This window comes from Salvia splendens, chromosome 2 (genome assembly GCF_004379255.2).
Source record: "Salvia splendens isolate huo1 chromosome 2, SspV2, whole genome shotgun sequence".
In the NCBI taxonomy this organism is placed as follows: domain Eukaryota; kingdom Viridiplantae; phylum Streptophyta; class Magnoliopsida; order Lamiales; family Lamiaceae; genus Salvia; species Salvia splendens.
The window spans coordinates 36351961-36369368 of NC_056033.1; the positions used below are offsets into that span (position 1 = coordinate 36351961).

At 39.7% G+C, this 17408-nt stretch overlaps 1 protein-coding gene across 1 annotated transcript; it reads left to right on the forward strand.

Annotated features, from left to right (window-relative positions):
• Positions 1 to 568: 568 nt before the first annotated feature.
• Positions 569 to 14710, forward strand: LOC121792449 (E3 ubiquitin-protein ligase PRT6-like). The gene is given in 20 exon segments (XM_042190400.1): positions 569 to 897; positions 1411 to 2463; positions 4014 to 4742; positions 4744 to 5213; positions 5311 to 5451; positions 6249 to 6492; positions 6567 to 7280; positions 7778 to 7978; positions 8126 to 8799; positions 10281 to 10332; positions 10408 to 11041; positions 11644 to 11852; positions 11929 to 12464; positions 12553 to 12657; positions 12813 to 12879; positions 12992 to 13069; positions 13472 to 13540; positions 13914 to 14025; positions 14121 to 14243; positions 14501 to 14710. Coding segments are annotated over 18 exon segments (6111 nt in total). The 5' UTR covers positions 569 to 837; the 3' UTR covers positions 13989 to 14025; positions 14121 to 14243; positions 14501 to 14710.
• Positions 14711 to 17408: the final 2698 nt, after the last annotated feature.

Sequence of the window (17408 nt, forward strand, 5' to 3'; positions counted from 1 at the left end):
TAAAATGTAAAATATTTAATTATGATAAATTTGAGATATATGCTTAAACTCAAATATTAATATGATCAAATACTAATATTTGAGATTTATGCAACATAAAACATAAACATCAAGAAATTTTAAAGCATGTTTAGAAATTTAAACACATTTTTTTAGTGAATTTGAAGTTTCTAATTCATTTATCTATTATTATATTAATAAAAACTTAATATATAATTTATATATTTAATATATAAAATGGAAAGTTATTTTTTCAGTAATATGTATTATAAAATAATCAATGAAGTGTCAAATTAGAGTCAAACAAATAGAACAATATAAATTTTATCGGGTTTCCGGGCCAGAAATAATATGTATTATTTTTTCGGGTCTGGCCCTAACGGGTTGCGAGTTAATCGGGTGCGGGCTAATCGGGCTGTAATTTTATCGGGCTGAAAATTTTCAGCCCTAACTCTATAAATTTGGCGGGCTATTCGGGTCAGCCCACGGATTGCGGGCTAAATTGACATCCCTAACTATAACCCTATCTACAAATGTAAAATACGCACACGATTCCAGTGAGGTTATACGCTACAACGTCATTTCCCTTTACAACTCAAGCAGCGACACGTACAAACCCAGCCATCTCTACAAACACACTCCAAAATCTGGAAGATCATCGAATTCTCGCATAGGGTTTTTAGATTATTCGCTGCGAATTGCAAAATTGATGCACTTTCTGGCACATATTTATATGTGTTTGGGCTTCTGGAGTGAGGCTGAGCTTCAGTCCTGGAGAGTGATACCTGCGGATTTAGCAACTGTTCTTGCATCGGTCGGGTTAGGAAACTGTTTCGAATGGCGACTGATTCACCGCCGGAATCCGCCGTTGTGATGCACTCTGATCTCCTTATTCAGGTTGGTACTTCGCCTGGCGTTGACAAATTCATCGCGCTAGGTGTTTTGTGAAGATCGTTTTAGTGATTGGAGTCTGTGCGCCAGCTGAACTGTAATTGGTGTCATCAAGGATACGGTGTTTTATATTGGAGAGAATTTTTAGTTATCTTGTACTTGAATATGATTAGAATACGATAATTGTTCCGAAACGTGAAGTTTTTTAGGGATAACCCTAGCTCTTGGTGATGAATTATAGTATTGAATTTTCCATCTGAGGGATTGTTTTACTTGTGAAAATTTATGCACTTTGGTGTTTTCTGTTTGTGCTAAAGTTAGGCTTGAATTTGGAATAAATTGTTAAGTGTTTAGGATGTTTTTTTGCATGATTTAGTTACCAGTCTAAATTGTTACTGATATTTATTTTGAAAAATTACTGTTAAGTTATTTTTAGGGAAGCTCCTTGTTGGTCTGAAATCTGTATAGCTCCATGTGAATCTCTCATTTTATATATGAATTCTTCGTTCTTTATTCCAGAGGCTTTCTCGGCTGGATATTCCTAGGGACAAACTGAACCTAGGACCTCGTGGCATTGTTGAATTTGCAAGGAGTAACAGATCGTTAATAGGACAGTTGGTTTCCGCTATATTGCCAGCTGAAGAGGAGGAGGTGGATAAAGATGCATTTCGCGAGAGTGAGATTTGGTTGCAGTGGTTGATGTTTGAGGATGAACCTGAAGTGTCACTGGAGCAGCTGGAGAAAATGAGTGATAATGAGCGAGGTGTTTGTGGGGCTGTTTGGGGGAATAATGATATCGCATATCGCTGCCGGACATGTGAGCACGACCCTACTTGTGCGATCTGTGTTCCTTGTTTTGAGAATGGAAATCACAAGGACCACGACTACTCTGTCATATATACTGGTGGTGGGTGCTGTGATTGTGGGGACATTACTGCATGGAAACGTGAAGGATTTTGTTCAAAGCACAAAGGCGCAGAGCAGATTCAACCACTCCCCAAGCATGTTGCAGAATCGTTGGGGCCTGTCCTGGATTCTTTACTTATTTACTGGAAAGAAAAATTACTTTCTGCAAGAAATGTCTCTGAACAGAGTCCTAGAGTGGTTGGTCATGCTGCTGAAAAGTGTGCAGAGGAGCTGACCTCCAGTGTGGTGGGGATGCTTTTGGATTTCTGTAAACACAGTGAAAGTTTGCTAAGTTTTATTTCTCAGAGAGTATATTCTTCAGCAGGTTTATTGGATGTTCTGCTGAGGTATGAGAGGTTCATGAACGCTAGTGTGGTTGCGAAGCTCCAAGAGCTACTTCTCAAAATGTTAGGGGAACCAATATTCAAATATGAATTTTCTAAAGTTTTTGTACTATATTACCCATGTATTGTAACTGCAGCCATAAATGAGGGCACTGACACTGCTTTCAAAAAGTATCCACTTCTATCGACATTCTCCGTCCAAATTTTGACTGTACCAACTCTTACCCCGCGTCTTGTAGAGGAAATGAATCTGCTAGGTATGTTGTTGCAATGTTTGGGAAGTATATTCGCTCATTGCTCTGGTGAAGATGGAAGACTGCTGGTATGCTGTCTTGTGCTTATATTATTCTGAACTGTATGGATAAAGTTCTAAGAATTACGCAAGTTTTTTTTTTCTCAGCACATTTTCCAATGTCTGCTACAGTGATTGCTTATCATATTGAAAATATGTGAACTATAAAAAAATGCAAATAAAAGAGATGTAGGATGATGATAATCTAAACATACGTATCAAATGATTGATGCTTTACATCTCTGGTGATAATCAAGAAATCTAATGTACAATGAAGTATGAAATAATAGATTGCTATAAGTAGACTTTCAGGGGTTGCATGCTATTTGAAGCATTTCTGGAGATGGTGATGGTCTTCACCTTGGCTTTTTTGATTGAATTCCCTCACGGGTCATGTTGCAGATAGTTATTGTGTTCTAAATTGTTGCAATGATCTTTGCTCCATGTGCTTCCTTATTTTAGTATGTGAAGTGATTTACGACATTGTAACTTGGGAAATATGCTGTTATCTTATCACTCATTTTATTTTCCCATACGATATCTGATAGCGACCATGGTTGGTTATTCCTGTGGAATAAGTACAGTGGCGAATTAATAGTTATTTTCTTGTTCTTTCTACTCCCTCCGTCCCCGATTAATTGTCACTCTTTTCCATTTCGGTCCGTCCCTCAATAATTGTCACACTTCATTTTTACCATAAATGGTAAGTAGGTCCCACATTCCACTAACTCACTTCACTCACATTTTATTATAAAACCAATATAAAAAAGTGGGTCCCACATTCCACTAACTTTTTCAACCAACTTTTCTTTACATTTCTTAAAATCCGTGCCCGGTCAAAGAGTGACAATTAATCGGGGACGGAGGGAGTATTATTGTTTCTTATTGTGCTTTCGTTTCAGATGGAGTTGAGCCCGTTTGTGCATGGGCTTAAATAGTTACGGTTTTGTTATAAATAGCACATCAATAACCTTGTTAGGTTTCAGAGTATGCAGAGGGTTGTATTTTTAAATGGCACATCAAGAATACTTCCATCCACATACTTGTATCGATAGAGTCGTCACTTGTAGTTTTTTTTACCTCAGGTTCAGATGAAGCATCTCACCTTTATGCCTATGTTTAAATTATACTAGTACTTAGTATGGGAATTGAAAATCCTGTGTCCTTATAAGTTTGGAAAATTATCTTGTCACAATGAAAAGATGAATATTTTATTAGACCTCTGCTTAAATAATTTGTTGTCCTGAAACGATTTAATGGTGATGGAAACACATGGGTCAAGCCTTCTATGATCTAACCGAAACCAAGTTGAAATGTTTGGTGAACAGATGTTGAGTGAAACTTAAAAATTATAAGTCCTAGACTGTTATAAACTAATTTGATTATGGAGAAATACTAATGATCACCCAGCCTATGTTTTCACACTAGCTTAATGAAATGACTAAATTAATGGCATGGCTCAATCTGTGGTCTAGTTTCTGTTGCAATTAAAGTATGCAGATGGTAGTATTATTGAATCTTTGTCCTGATACTCTGAGTTCATTAAGACTGGGAAAAGTTTAAATGTAGCTGTTTTGCAGGTTAATAAATGGGCACACCTATATGAGACTACTATTCGCGTGGTTGATGATATTAGATTTGTCATGAGCCATTCTGTTGTACCCAATTATCTATGCCAACGCAGACGAGATCTGGTTAGAGTTTGGATGAGACTCTTGGCTTCTGTACAAGGAATGAACACACAAAAGAGAGAGACAGGCAGTCACGTAGAAGATGAAAACGAGAATGTTCATTTGCCTTTCGTTTTATGTCATTCTATATCTAGCATTCTTTCTCTTCAAGTGGCTGGGGCCTTCTCAGTCAGTGTTAACGATGATAATAAAACATTTATCAGCATATATAAACAATATCATGAAGACCGAGACAGCCTAAGACTTGCCAAAGTAGGAAGGCTATCTCAAGAAAGCTCTGTTAGTAGTATTACAGGAAAGGGTGCAGTTGACCATGAGGTCAAGGCTGCTGATAGTTTTCCTGTCCCATCATCTGCTTTGTGGTTAGTATATGAGTGCTTGAGATCTCTTGAGAGTTGGCTGGGACTCGACAACACATTGGGTCCTCTCAGTGCCTTGTCACTGAAGACAAGTGATGGCTCTGGCAATAACTTTTTGGCTTTAAAAAGAACTCTCTCGAGGATTAGAAGAGGCAGACACATATTTGAATCATCCACTTCATCAGGTAGTTATTCTACCAATTTAAATGAGGCTCTTAGCAACTACTATATGTTTTCACCATCTCATGGTGGCTTGAAATCTTGGTGTAGGGTTTGATTGTGGCCTGCCTGTGGGACAACTAAGGAATTGTGGTACTGATGATAACATCATTGAAGGAGAGAACTCTTCCGAACCAGAAGGATTGCGAGTTCTGAGTTTATCAGATTGGCCTGACATCGCATATGATGTTGGATCACAGGAAATATCTGTACACATTCCGCTGCACCGACTACTTTCAATGCTTTTGCGGAGGGCACTCAAAGAAAGTTTCGGTGAAGGATCGTTGCACGTCCTGAGTACTGATTCTGTTTCTGCAGATCACTCATTTGTCAGACATAGTGATTTCCTTTGCCAGATTCTGGATGGGTCCCATCCTTGTGGCTTTTCTTCCTTCGTCATGGAGCATCCCCTGCGAATAAGGGTGTTCTGTGCACAGGTTCATGCTGGAATGTGGCGCAGTAATGGGGATGCTCCCTTATTATTTAGTGAGTGGTACCGTGCCGTCCGCTGGTATGTATTGCCACAACTGGTGGTATTGTTGATTAATAGTTCTCTGTGCTTTTTCATAATCTGGGAATTGCTTAGTCCCTTTGGTTTCCTAATGTAGGTCGGAGCAAGGCCAAGAACCTGATCTCTTCTTGCTACAGTGTTGTGCTGCTTTAGCTCCACCAGATCTTTTTGTCCAAAGAATCCTTGAACGTTTTGGGCTATCAAACTATATCACTCTTAATACTGATCAGTCTAGTGAGTATGTAGCTTCTTCTTGAACTTGTTCTTTTGTACAATTTTTGATTAAGAACAATCTCCTATCATCTTCTATTAACCCTGAAGAAGTTTGTATAAGTGCTGCATCTAATGTTTCTTTTACTATTGTTTTGTACAAGACAAAGAAACTTGCTTCTCACCTTATCTTAGTTTTACTTAATATTCCTAGGCACATATTTGGGGATTATGCCTGCATAAGATGTGGTAGAGCACTGCGAAGAACAATTTATGCTACAAAGCAAATCTATTACGAGCCTATGATTTTTTTTCGTACTTGATAAGTGGACGCTGTTGCATGAAATGATCTGTTTAAGAATGGTCTGAACTCTGAATACATATTTTATGTGCAAGTATAAAGCTTGAATTATTCAATTAGCGAATAGCTCATGTCTACATACACAACTTACTAGGCGTTGATGTCCAAAACTATTGGGAGATACCCTATTTCACACAAACATTCCTGTATTGCCTTCTTCATAGTGATCTGGTTACGACATTATAAAAGTATATATTAATAAGTAGTTGCATCTGCCTTAACATTATTTGGAAAATGAAAAATGTATTTAAGCAGTGGTGTTTCCAGATAATATTGATTAACTCTAGCTCAGTGGTTTACCCAGTTTCTGATAATTTCATGCTTGTACATTCCATTGTTTGCTATCCCTGCCCCCTTGTAGGCTCGCACAGTTCTAGATAATTCATGCTTGTATATTCCATTATTTTCTATCCGAGGTCCTCATCATGGGTTTCTATCCATTATATTTGCAATTTAATTTTCAGGCATGAACCGATCCTAGTTGCTGAAATGCTCACTCTTCTGATACATATTGTGAAAGAGCGAAGATTTTGTGGGCTAACAACTGCAGAGTGCTTGCAAAGAGAGTTGGTATACAAGCTTGCTATTGGAGATTCTACTCGTAGTCAGCTTGTGAAGTCTCTTCCTCGAGATCTTTCAAAAGCCGATGAATTTCAAGAAGTGTTGGATAGAGTTGCTGAATATTCTCACCCATCTGGCATGACACAGGTACGAGATTGAAGTATCACGACTGTCATTGGTGTAAAGTGCAATGCAGTTGTGTTGACTTTTAGTAATTTCAGGGCATGTATAAACTAAGATCGTCGTACTGGAAGGACCTTGATTTATATCATCCTCGCTGGAACTTGAGAGATCAGCAAGCAGCAGAAGAGAGATACTTGTCGTTTTGTAATGTTTCAGCGTTGTCCGCTCAACTTCCTAGATGGACAAAAATTTATCCTCCTCTTAGGGGCATAGCTAAAATAGCTACCTGTAAGACACTTCTCCAAATTGTTCGTGCAGTTCTGTTTTATGGTGTTTTCTCTGACAAGCTTGCTACCCCGCGTGCTCTGGATGGTGTCCTATTAACTGCATTGCATTTGTTGGCCCTTGCACTGGATGTCTGTCAATTGCAGAAAGAATTGGGTGACCCATTTTGTTATGTGGGCGATATCATTCCAGTTTTGGCATTTGCCAGTGAAGAAATACCTACTAGCAAATATGGTGATCAGAGCTTGCTGTCACTCCTTGTCATTTTGATGCGGATGCATGAGAAAGAAAATGCACAAAACTTCATGGAAGCTGGGGATTTTAATCTGTCATCTGTAGTTATGGGTTTAATCAAGGCCTTTGTGGCACTTGAACCAGCATGTATGACCAAATTGCAGAAGCTTGCACCACAATTAGCTAATAAATTTTCAAAATCTATTTCGAATGATAATGCTAGAGACATGGATTTATCAGATGATAGTGAAAAGCGCAAAGCAAAGTCTCGTGAGAGACAAGCTGCTATATTGGTAAGACAATTTATTTATGTTTTTATGTATTACTTGAGGCAGCTAATTTAATACTAGTTCAGAGGACTGATTGACTAGTACTTTAGAGGAATGATCTACTATGCTTATTGCGTAATATGGAAAGTTCTGCTGTGCACCTTTATGGAGTCTTTTGGTATATGAAAACACCCAGCCATGCTTTGTTATCTCAGTTGATGCATAAGTGCACTTTGGATATTTATGTTTAAAGATTATTTGCTCAACTTGTGTGTCTCTTTCATCTTTGCGGTTACTGTCTCTAATATCTGATGGCTTTTTTGTTGGTGCTTCTTGTTTGGTTGGTTGTAACTTAAATAAAGTTGAGATGGAGTTTTTCAGAATGACATTGTTTCTAGTTACAAAAGTCCTCCAATGATTTTTTATTACAATCATCGGTCTTTGTATTTGCTTTTAATACTTTTATGTGAAGTAGGAGAATATGCACTTTCTGATGCTCATCATATCTAAAACTGGTACAGGAAAAGATGAGAGCCCAGCAATCCAAGTTTCTGGAGAGCTTTAATTCCAGCAACGATGATGAGATGGAAGACGCCAACCCCGAGCAAGAAGTATGTGATTCTGAAGTTAGTAATGACTCCCAGGAGTCCGCTCAAGTAACCTGCTCCCTGTGCCACGATCCTAAGTCTATGAATCCAGTATCATACTTGGTTCTTCTCCAAGTAAGTGAATGTGTCTGATGTTATTTTTGTCATGGAGATTCTAATTTATTCTTATGGTTCCAGTGCAAACCATCTAACCTTAAGCTGCTAAGCATTAAATAAATCTAGCATGATGTCATTCTGATTCTATATTACTTTGGAATGAAGAAATCCAGGCTATTGAGTTTGGTTGAACATGGCCCCCCTTTATGGGATCGAGTTAGCCGGTCTGGTAAAGAGCTTGTCTTGGATGATAAGACCCCGAGCAATGTTTTATCACAAAGCAGTGTCCCTGATAACTCAGACGTCACGTTGTCACAGTTTGAAAATATGATTCAGAGTGCTCTAAATGATTTTGCTTCTATCGGGCAACCGCATGAAGTGAATGCTTTTACGGAGTATGTCAAAGCACGATTCCCTACCATTAAGAATATTCAACTACCATCTGTTTTGAAGGACACAAGGGATAATAAAACATCATCTTTTGAGACATTGGAACAGGATATGTATCTGTCAATAAGGAGGTTCCAGTCCAGTTGTTCGGATTCTTGCAAAGAGGCTGAAAATTGTTCAACCACTGGAAGCAGCACCAAAAGAAGCGGCTGTGCTGAATCTCTTCTGCTTGGTAAATACATGGCTGGTTTGTCGAAAGAGCCACGGGATAACCCTTTGGCTTCACAGAACGGCTCTTGCAGCGATTGGATGAAACTGAAATCTGGTGTACTGGATCCCAGATATGATAATTTTGGTCCGATTGATGCTGATGGAATTTATGTTTCTTCATGTGGACATGCTGTGCATAAAGTATGTCTGGATCGCTATTTATCATCACTAAGGGAGAGGTAGACCTTTATGATCCCCACTTCTTCCCCTCTTTTCAGCAGTGATGAAACACACTTTTTTCCTTTATTATTGAGTCATTGACAGATCGCTGAGAGTATTTACTTGAAGTAATTGGTGAATTAGGCATGTTAAAAGCCTGTTATTTGCTCAAATTTTTTCACCCAATCAATTGGGACAAAGATTGAATCATCGTTTAAGTGTTTTATGTATATGGAAGTGCAAATTTCACGGTGGTACTAGTAAATCACCTCTTTATCATCTTCTGAATCACTTGTATGTGATAGGAAGTGCCTGATACAACAATACAAATGATTTTCAATGACTAATTCTTTTGTTAAGATTTATACGGAGAAAAACCCGGCATTATGAACAATTGTAGTTTTTGTCTCTGTTGCATGAGCTTAACTTGGTATGATTAGAATCTTGATTTGCTATTGAATTACACCTGGTATTCATGTCTTTCTCTGACATTTAATTTGGATGTGATTTGCAACTTTTCACATCATGGGAACCTTTAACACTTACAGTCCATGAAGATATAGAAAATTCTTTAATTCTTGTACATAACTTGAGGTTGATGAGCATCTCTCTCATGCAAATGTTCTAATCTCCTTCACTGGGGTGCCAAAAATATTTGCCTGCTTAGCAGAGTTGGTTTATTACATTTTCATAATGCCTCCTGGTGGTAGTTGAAGGTTAATATTATATTGCAATGTAATAGATCTCTAATCTTGTTTCATGCTCTCATTCTGATAGTGAATTGCTGCTTGAACACCAATAGCCTGGCTCTTCAACTTCGTCCTAGGTCTTGAATAGCTTCTTAGAAAGTGCCACTTTGTAAATGTTTGGTAACAGCAAAAACCTGCTTCCATTTTTTTTGGCCCTTCGAATTTGTTTTTCTCTGAAAAGTTTTTCCAGCTGTTCAATCAGGTCCCCTTCTTCAATCCTGTAATTCATTGTATGACGGTTGCATTCTTATTTATTCTATCTGGTTGCTTGGTATTCCAATTTCTTATTTTCTAGATCTACTAGTCCCTTAAGATCCCCCCCCCCCTCCCAGATACATTCCTTGGGATATTATCCTAACAATCATTAACCTTTTCTGATTCGCTCCTCTTGTGACTCGTCAAAAGATAGCTCATTCATTTCCTTCTCGATTGAAGTTTTTCTTGTACCAATTCTTTATCAAATGAGAAGAATGAAAGTATGATGTAATAATAATAATCATAATTAATGTGCACCCTTGCTGGTCTCAGATTCCTGTGATATTTATATGCATTGGGATGGTCATCTTGGATTCCACTTCTCACCAGAAATGTTGTTTTAGAAAAGCAGTCACTCTTCTTCCCAGTGTGTTTAAGCTTATCTCTGCTTAAGTATTCCTCATAAGTCTTAATGATTGATCTTTCATTTGGTACCTCTATTGGCATATATACTTGCCTTTAATAGGAGTGTTTAATTTCTTGTCCATGTTTTACAGATTCAATAGAAGAATTGTATTTGAAGGGGGCCATATTGTGGATCCAGAACAGGTAGAGTTTTTCTATTTTCTGAACTTTTGTTGTTGACAATAAGATGGCTTTGGTGATGTTCTCATGTTTTGGCAGGGTGAGTTCCTTTGTCCAGTGTGTCGGGGACTTGCTAATTCTGTACTGCCAGTTTTGCCTGGAGATAAAACAAGGGTACCTCAGCCTCCTGCTGGTTCAACCATTAATTTTACAGGTGTGAGTAGCCATTTAAATTTCTCCGCCGCCGGCCATTCTCTTCGCCTCCAAGATGCTTTATCACTCTTACAAACAGCTGCTAATATTGCTGGAGATCAGGAGAGTCTAAAAGTTGTACCAATACGAAAGTTAACGATAAAGCCAAATCTTGAACATATCATTCGTTTGTTATGTGAAATGTATTATCCTAAACAAACTAAGATTTTAGAGACTGGTAGGATAAGTCATCCATTGATTATATGGGACACGCTGAAGTACTCCCTTATCTCAGCTGAAATTGCAGCTCGATCTAGAAAGAATTCGTTGAGTCCAAATTACAGCATTGGTTCTTTATACAAGGAGCTCCACTCTTCCAGTGGTTTTATTTTATCCTTGCTGTTAGATATAACTCAAAGCACAAAGACAACAAATCCTCAGGCTGTCTTACTAAGATTTCAAGGCATCCGGCTGTTTGCTAAGTCTCTAATGCCTCATGCTAATCCAAATGGATTGTCCAGTTTTCCCGCCCAGCATGGAGGTATGAGTCTGTCTGTTGATTGCTTTATTTTCTTCAGATACCAAGATGGGAAGACATTTTTATTGATGTTCTAAGTGCAGTTTTGACCAATATATCTACTCACTGGATTGTTGTGTAATTTAGAGGATTCTTATATCCGCTACATATTAAACACATTTACTCAATTGTCGCGAAGCAAATGATAAATTTTGGGGAGTAGCACTTATCGGGTGATGTAATTTTGATAGAAAGAAGCAACTTATATCTCTGTTACTTGAATAATTACCAATATGAAAATGATTTGGTAGGATTTCCCAGGTGCATCTACTTCTTCTCCCTTATAGATGCTTCTAATTACTTGCGGTTGATGGACATATATTCCAAAGCTAAGCGGTGCTTTCATCTTTCTTTAGTGATTGTATGTGTATGAACTCCATATTATAATATATAGATTATCATAACCAGATGAAGATTTTCTGGACCCAAACCCAATATGTGGTGAAGCTATGTGTGTGTGTGGTATGCATGATTGGATAGCTGGTCTTTCGTGTCTGTGCACTTGTAAGTAATTTGGTGTTAATTTGGGCTGCTTGTAGTATCTTATTATCCCATATGACATGCAGGTAATATGCTTTATATCTTGGAAAATGCTGAATTGGAAGCAGAGTATCCAGATATGCAACTATGGAGACAAGCACATGAACCTATTATTGCTCATGATGCCTTTTCATCATTTATGTGGACACTATTCTGTCTTCCATGGCCAATGTTATCTTGCAAGGAATCTTATTTGTCCCTTGTACATGTTTTCTATGTTGTTTCCACCGCCCAGGTATCAAGATTTTTCTTTTGATTTAATAGGCATATACTTGCTGCAGTGCATGACTTTTGACCACCTCATGTGATAGGCTATACTTGCATGCTATAGCACACAGAAAAGCATCCAAATTGAAGTGGAGGTCTCTTATAATTTAATTTCTGACATACACCGACTGATTGGGAAGCATCAAGAAGCTATGAAGTTTTTCATGTCCAACCGTGCTAATTCTTCACATAATATCTATGATTCGATTCGCATTTTGACATTTCCTTACTTGCGAAGATGTGCCCTGCTTTGGAAATTAATAAACACTTCTAACATGATGCCATTTGGTGATGAGGCCCATGCCTGGGATAGATCTCCATGTACACTTGATGACATGGAGTATGTAACTAATATGACGGAAGAGCTTCTGGAGGTTGGGGAACTGGAGAAGATGTTCGATATTCCCACCTTGGACATCATCATCAATGATGAAGTATCAAGATCAACAGTTTCCAGATGGGTGGGCCATTTCTGCGAAGTGTTTGAAGCTCATAAATCTTCTCAGGCTTTGAGATGTACTCCAGCAGTCCCATTTAATCTGATGCTTTTGCCTCATGTGTACCATGATCTGTTGCAAAGGTCGAGCTGTAACTTATTATTCTTTATTTGTTGCATTTGCTTCCCCAGTTTTTTTGGTAAGTTCACCTGGGCTGACTGCTTGAAACAGGTATTTTAAGAAGTGTTGCCCTGCATGTGGAGTATTGATGGAGGAGCCTGCACTGTGCTTGCTTTGTGGTACATTATGCTCTCCAAACTGGAAAACTTGCTGCAGGTACTTATTAAAGTTTTGCAATTGCATTGTGTACGTTATACCTTATTTTTGTCTTTTTGGGTGCATGTGCATGGGGAGAGAGAGGTTTTATTCATTGATGTGCATCTTTATTTGGTTTTGACCATTTTTTTCATGTTTGTGTTTATTTTTCAAAGATCAAGCACTTGTAAGACACATGCGTTGGATTGCGGTGCAGGCATCGGAGTCTTCCTTTTAATTAGAGTATGTACTATTTTTTAATTTGTTATCACATGCTGCTAATATGCCTTTTAATCTCTTATTTGGTTGTACTTTAGTATCCTCAGGGTACTAATGTTTGAAATATTTATTTCAGAGGACCACAATATTGCTTCAGAGATCTGCACGCCAGGCGCCTTGGCCTTCTCCTTACTTGGATGCATTTGGTGAAGAGGTAAATATATTGAAGTGTGGGCCTCCGATTTGGGTTGATGGCACTCGCTATGCCCATAAGTTCAACATTCTGGCTCCATTTGTCCTATGTGCTTGTGCTCTAATGGTTCCTGTACCGAATGATGGACTATCATTGAATATCCATTTGAGTGATACTGCATTACTTTGATTTGATTGATACTACTGAACTAAGCTGAAGGGAAGCTATGGTTCTTATTCATGATTTAGTTAATGATTTGAATAAACACTTGGTTTAAATTTATTTGTTTTATGTAATTATCATGCCAGCTAAGAACATGGTAACCACTTTCACCTGGCAACATATTTTTTGCCAAAATGCTGTGCGAGGGTGGTTATGCTTCTTATAGCCAATATGGATCTGTTAATTTCATCTGTCTTGCAGGATGTTGAAATGCATCGGGGGAAGCCACTGTTTCTCAGCCAAGAAAGATACGCAGCCTTAACACATATGGTATACTGGCAATTTGTTCTTTGACTCGTTGGTATCTCATGTCAGTATTATAATTATTGAGAAGTATGAGATGTTGAGCTTTGTTATTTTGGGTGGTGACTTGATGTTTCTATACGACTTGTAATTTTCTGTAACCTCCAGATTTAGCTCGGAAGGATTAACCCACAAATTCAATATACCGTTCATCTAGTAAATTATTTTGTGAAGGCAAAACTTGTGGACTGAAATTTTCTAGTCTTTGTCCAGAAGATAGCTAAGAACCATTGATGTGCTGAGAGTCACCCTCTTTCGTCAATGAGAGTGTTGTGTTTTCTTTAAATGAAGTCTTTATTGTTTTTGTTATTAATCGTGTAACATGATTCTGCTATTTAAGGTGGCTTCTCATGGGCTTGATCGAAGCTCAAAGGTGCTTCGAAAAACAACAATTGGTTCCTTTTTCATGTTTTAGGCCGTGGATGTGAATAACCAGATATTCTTCTGATGAGGTCAGCTTTTGTAATTTCCCTATTAGCTGGAAATGTAGGGTTGATCCTATATTTTTCAATGATTATCTTTATTTTTCTCCGACTGAACATTGCAGGTAGTATATAGCATTCAGATTCTTGAATCGGAGATTATCTAAATTTCATGATTTGAGCTTCAATACAAGATCAGGAAATCAGTGGCAGCCTTTGATACTCAACTGTACAGACTTGATATAGAGGTAAGCTTGTTTGAAATTGTCGGATTATGACATCATCCTTTAAAATGAAGGAACTCCTTGCAACTGTTCAATGGAAAGGTTAACCTTTCTTGTGCAGTTTCTTATGATTATCCATGTAAATGTGCAACGTGGACTCTTTGCTCGTTTAAGAAAATAAATAACACAACAAATGCCTGCTGTTTGTCGTGTTCTTCGTGAGGTGGTGTTGTTGGCATTATATGGTTACTAGTTGTCTGATGCATCCTGTTTTCCCACAGGTTATATTTCGTGATACTATTTGTATGTGGTTATCTTCCAACTGGAATGCATTACTGGCTGTGGTGTTCTGGTGAACGTCGATTTCCTCCTGATCGGTAGAGAGATATATACGAATATATAATGTCTCATGTACACAAATTTCTCTACTTTCTATGTGTGGATTTTGGGACGAGGATGATTTTTTTTTCTGTAAATTGCCTATGGATGTACGTGTCACGCCCGCATTTCCTAAGGATAGGAAGTACGGTGGACCGCGACTAGGGGAGGAATAAAGAAGCGGGGAAGAAAGGGGAGAACAGGAATATTTGACCCAAAAGCATTTATTAAAAAGAAGTTCACTTCAAACATTGTACTAAGAAGACATTTCTAAAGTTAATGTAAACAGAGTTAAATAAAAACAATGTATCGGATTACAAAGCAGCGGAAAAGACCAAAAGACAGATGATGCCGGGTATGACGACACGACACCATCCAAAGACCAAGTAAAACACTCATTTGGCTTTCACTGCTCAACATCCGTCATTCCCATCGCCGCTCAACCTGCACATTAAGAAAACAACATGCAGGGCTGAGTACTTATTGCACTCAGTGGACACACGCCAAAATCATAGTTTGTCATGCCACATCAGTGTAACCTTGGGGTTTTAAGTGTAAGAAAGTAACCCAAGTACACAAAATATATTTCATAAATTCGACTGCGCAGTCATTTTCAGATATTGCCACCCTTATTCCCACTATCATACACTATCTGATCCAACCATGACAAGGGGCGTGGCCACACCCCAGGTTAACTAGACCGGCCAACTTGCTCTCAGATGGCTCCCGGTCTCGTGTACACTAGCCTGAGGGTTCGCAGCCCAACAGACCCGAATTCGATTAAACATATGTGGTAAACCACTTCAGATAGGTTTCAAAACAAAACAATTGGCAAGACAAACAGTTCACCTCCATAAACATTTCCGGAACAAAGTCCGTATTTAAAGATAACCCACATAAAAGTAGGGTAGAAAAGCCCACCTCGATTGCTTAGCTTTTAAAACAGTTCCCTTCAACCACACTTTCCTCGAAAAAGATCACCCTTTTGAAAGATAAATAAATCATGATTAGAGTCAGGGTAGACGATGTTTAAACGACAATGCATGATTCCTACGTGGACGACTTCAACATCTAGCACGTTACACGAACACACACTTAACGACATCTCATAAGCCAAACACACAAAGACACGCCCGAAAACACACCCCGCACGCACCCGACACGCAAACGACGTACCCAAAACGCGCACACGTCACGCACACACAGCACTCAAACTCCTGGCACACCCACACTGCACAAACGGCTCACCTGGCTCGGAACAGGTTCGGGAAAAAGGCTCGGCGTCTCGCCCTGGCTCGGTACCTCGGCCGGCTGTCTCGGCCGCCTGCTCGGCACCTCGGCCGACCGTCTCGGCCGTCCGGCTCGGCACCTCGGCCGACCATCTCGGCCGTCCGGCTCGGCACCTCGGCCGACCGTCTCGGCCGCCTGTTCGGCACCTCGGCCAACCATCTCGGCCGTCCGGCTCGGCACCTCGACCGACCGTCTCGGCCGTCTGCTCGGCACCTCGGCCGACCATCTCGGCCGTCCGGCTCGGCACCTCGGCCGACCGTCTCGGCCGCCTGTTCGGCACCTCGGCCAACCATCTCGACCGTCCGGCTCGGCACCTCGACCGACCGTCTCGGCCGTCTGCTCGGCACCTCGGCCGACCATCTCGGCCGTCCGGCTCGGCACCTGTCTCGGCACAGCTCGGCACCTGTCTCGGCACAGCTCGGCACCTGTCTCGGCACAGTCCAGTGTACACTCACTTTCCTCCAACCTCCGATTCTCAAACCCTATACGACATTCACACCACACCTCCTACGTCCCAAAACACACCCAAACACCTGGGTCATCCCTTCAAAACTCTCCACAACACTGCCCTAGGCCGAACCCTACAACTCTCGGCCAACACACACGAAAACTCTCGAACCAAACACTGATTCCTCCGAGCCATCTCTTGGCCAAACACACCCACATACATCACAAAAGCACAACACTCAGAAACACACCCAAAGCACACACAAACAACACCCAGAACACACCACACGCAGAACTGCGCAGTTTACTTGCAAAAATCATAGTAAAATCATACGACATCCAAAGAAGCTGAAATTTACACACCACACCGAAGACACATCCAAGTTTATACGGTTAAAATTTCGTACCAAAAGGAGATCGTTTGCTCAGTCAAAACGGGGTCGGAACCCACTGTCAGTTACCAACAAAACATGCTCGACAACAACACATAATCACAAAACCTATTCAGCATCTAAACCTTCCCAAAACGTCCTACATGCATGTTTTTTCGAATTAAACGAGAGTTGAGGCCTTGTATTACCTTTCCCGGATAGTTCAACGTGGTGAAAAAGCTTTACTTCCTCTTACGACTCCGATTCACGACGAAGGGGGTATCACCTTGAGGAATCCAAGACGATGATGAGAGGGAGTGAATGAAAAAGATGAGAACCGAGAGGGAGAAGGAGAGAGGGAGCTTACCGGTGTTGAGAGCAATTGCAAGAGAGAAAAGAGAAAAACCGATGTGGGGAGAGATTGGAAAGGGGATGATGTATCGGTTAAGAGGGAGTGGGGAGGTTGAGAAAGTAGTGGGGAGGGGGAGAGAAACCGAGAGAGAGAGAGAGAGAGAGAGAGATATTTAATTTATTAATTAGGATATTAATTTGCTTTTCAAAAACCATAAACTAAAAATTCACACCCATAAATAATGTAAAACAAATAAAACATACCACACCATATCTTAAACAAGATATTCACAAAAAGCAAACACCCTTTAATTAAAAAAAAAAAAACGGACATTACATTCCTCCCACCTTA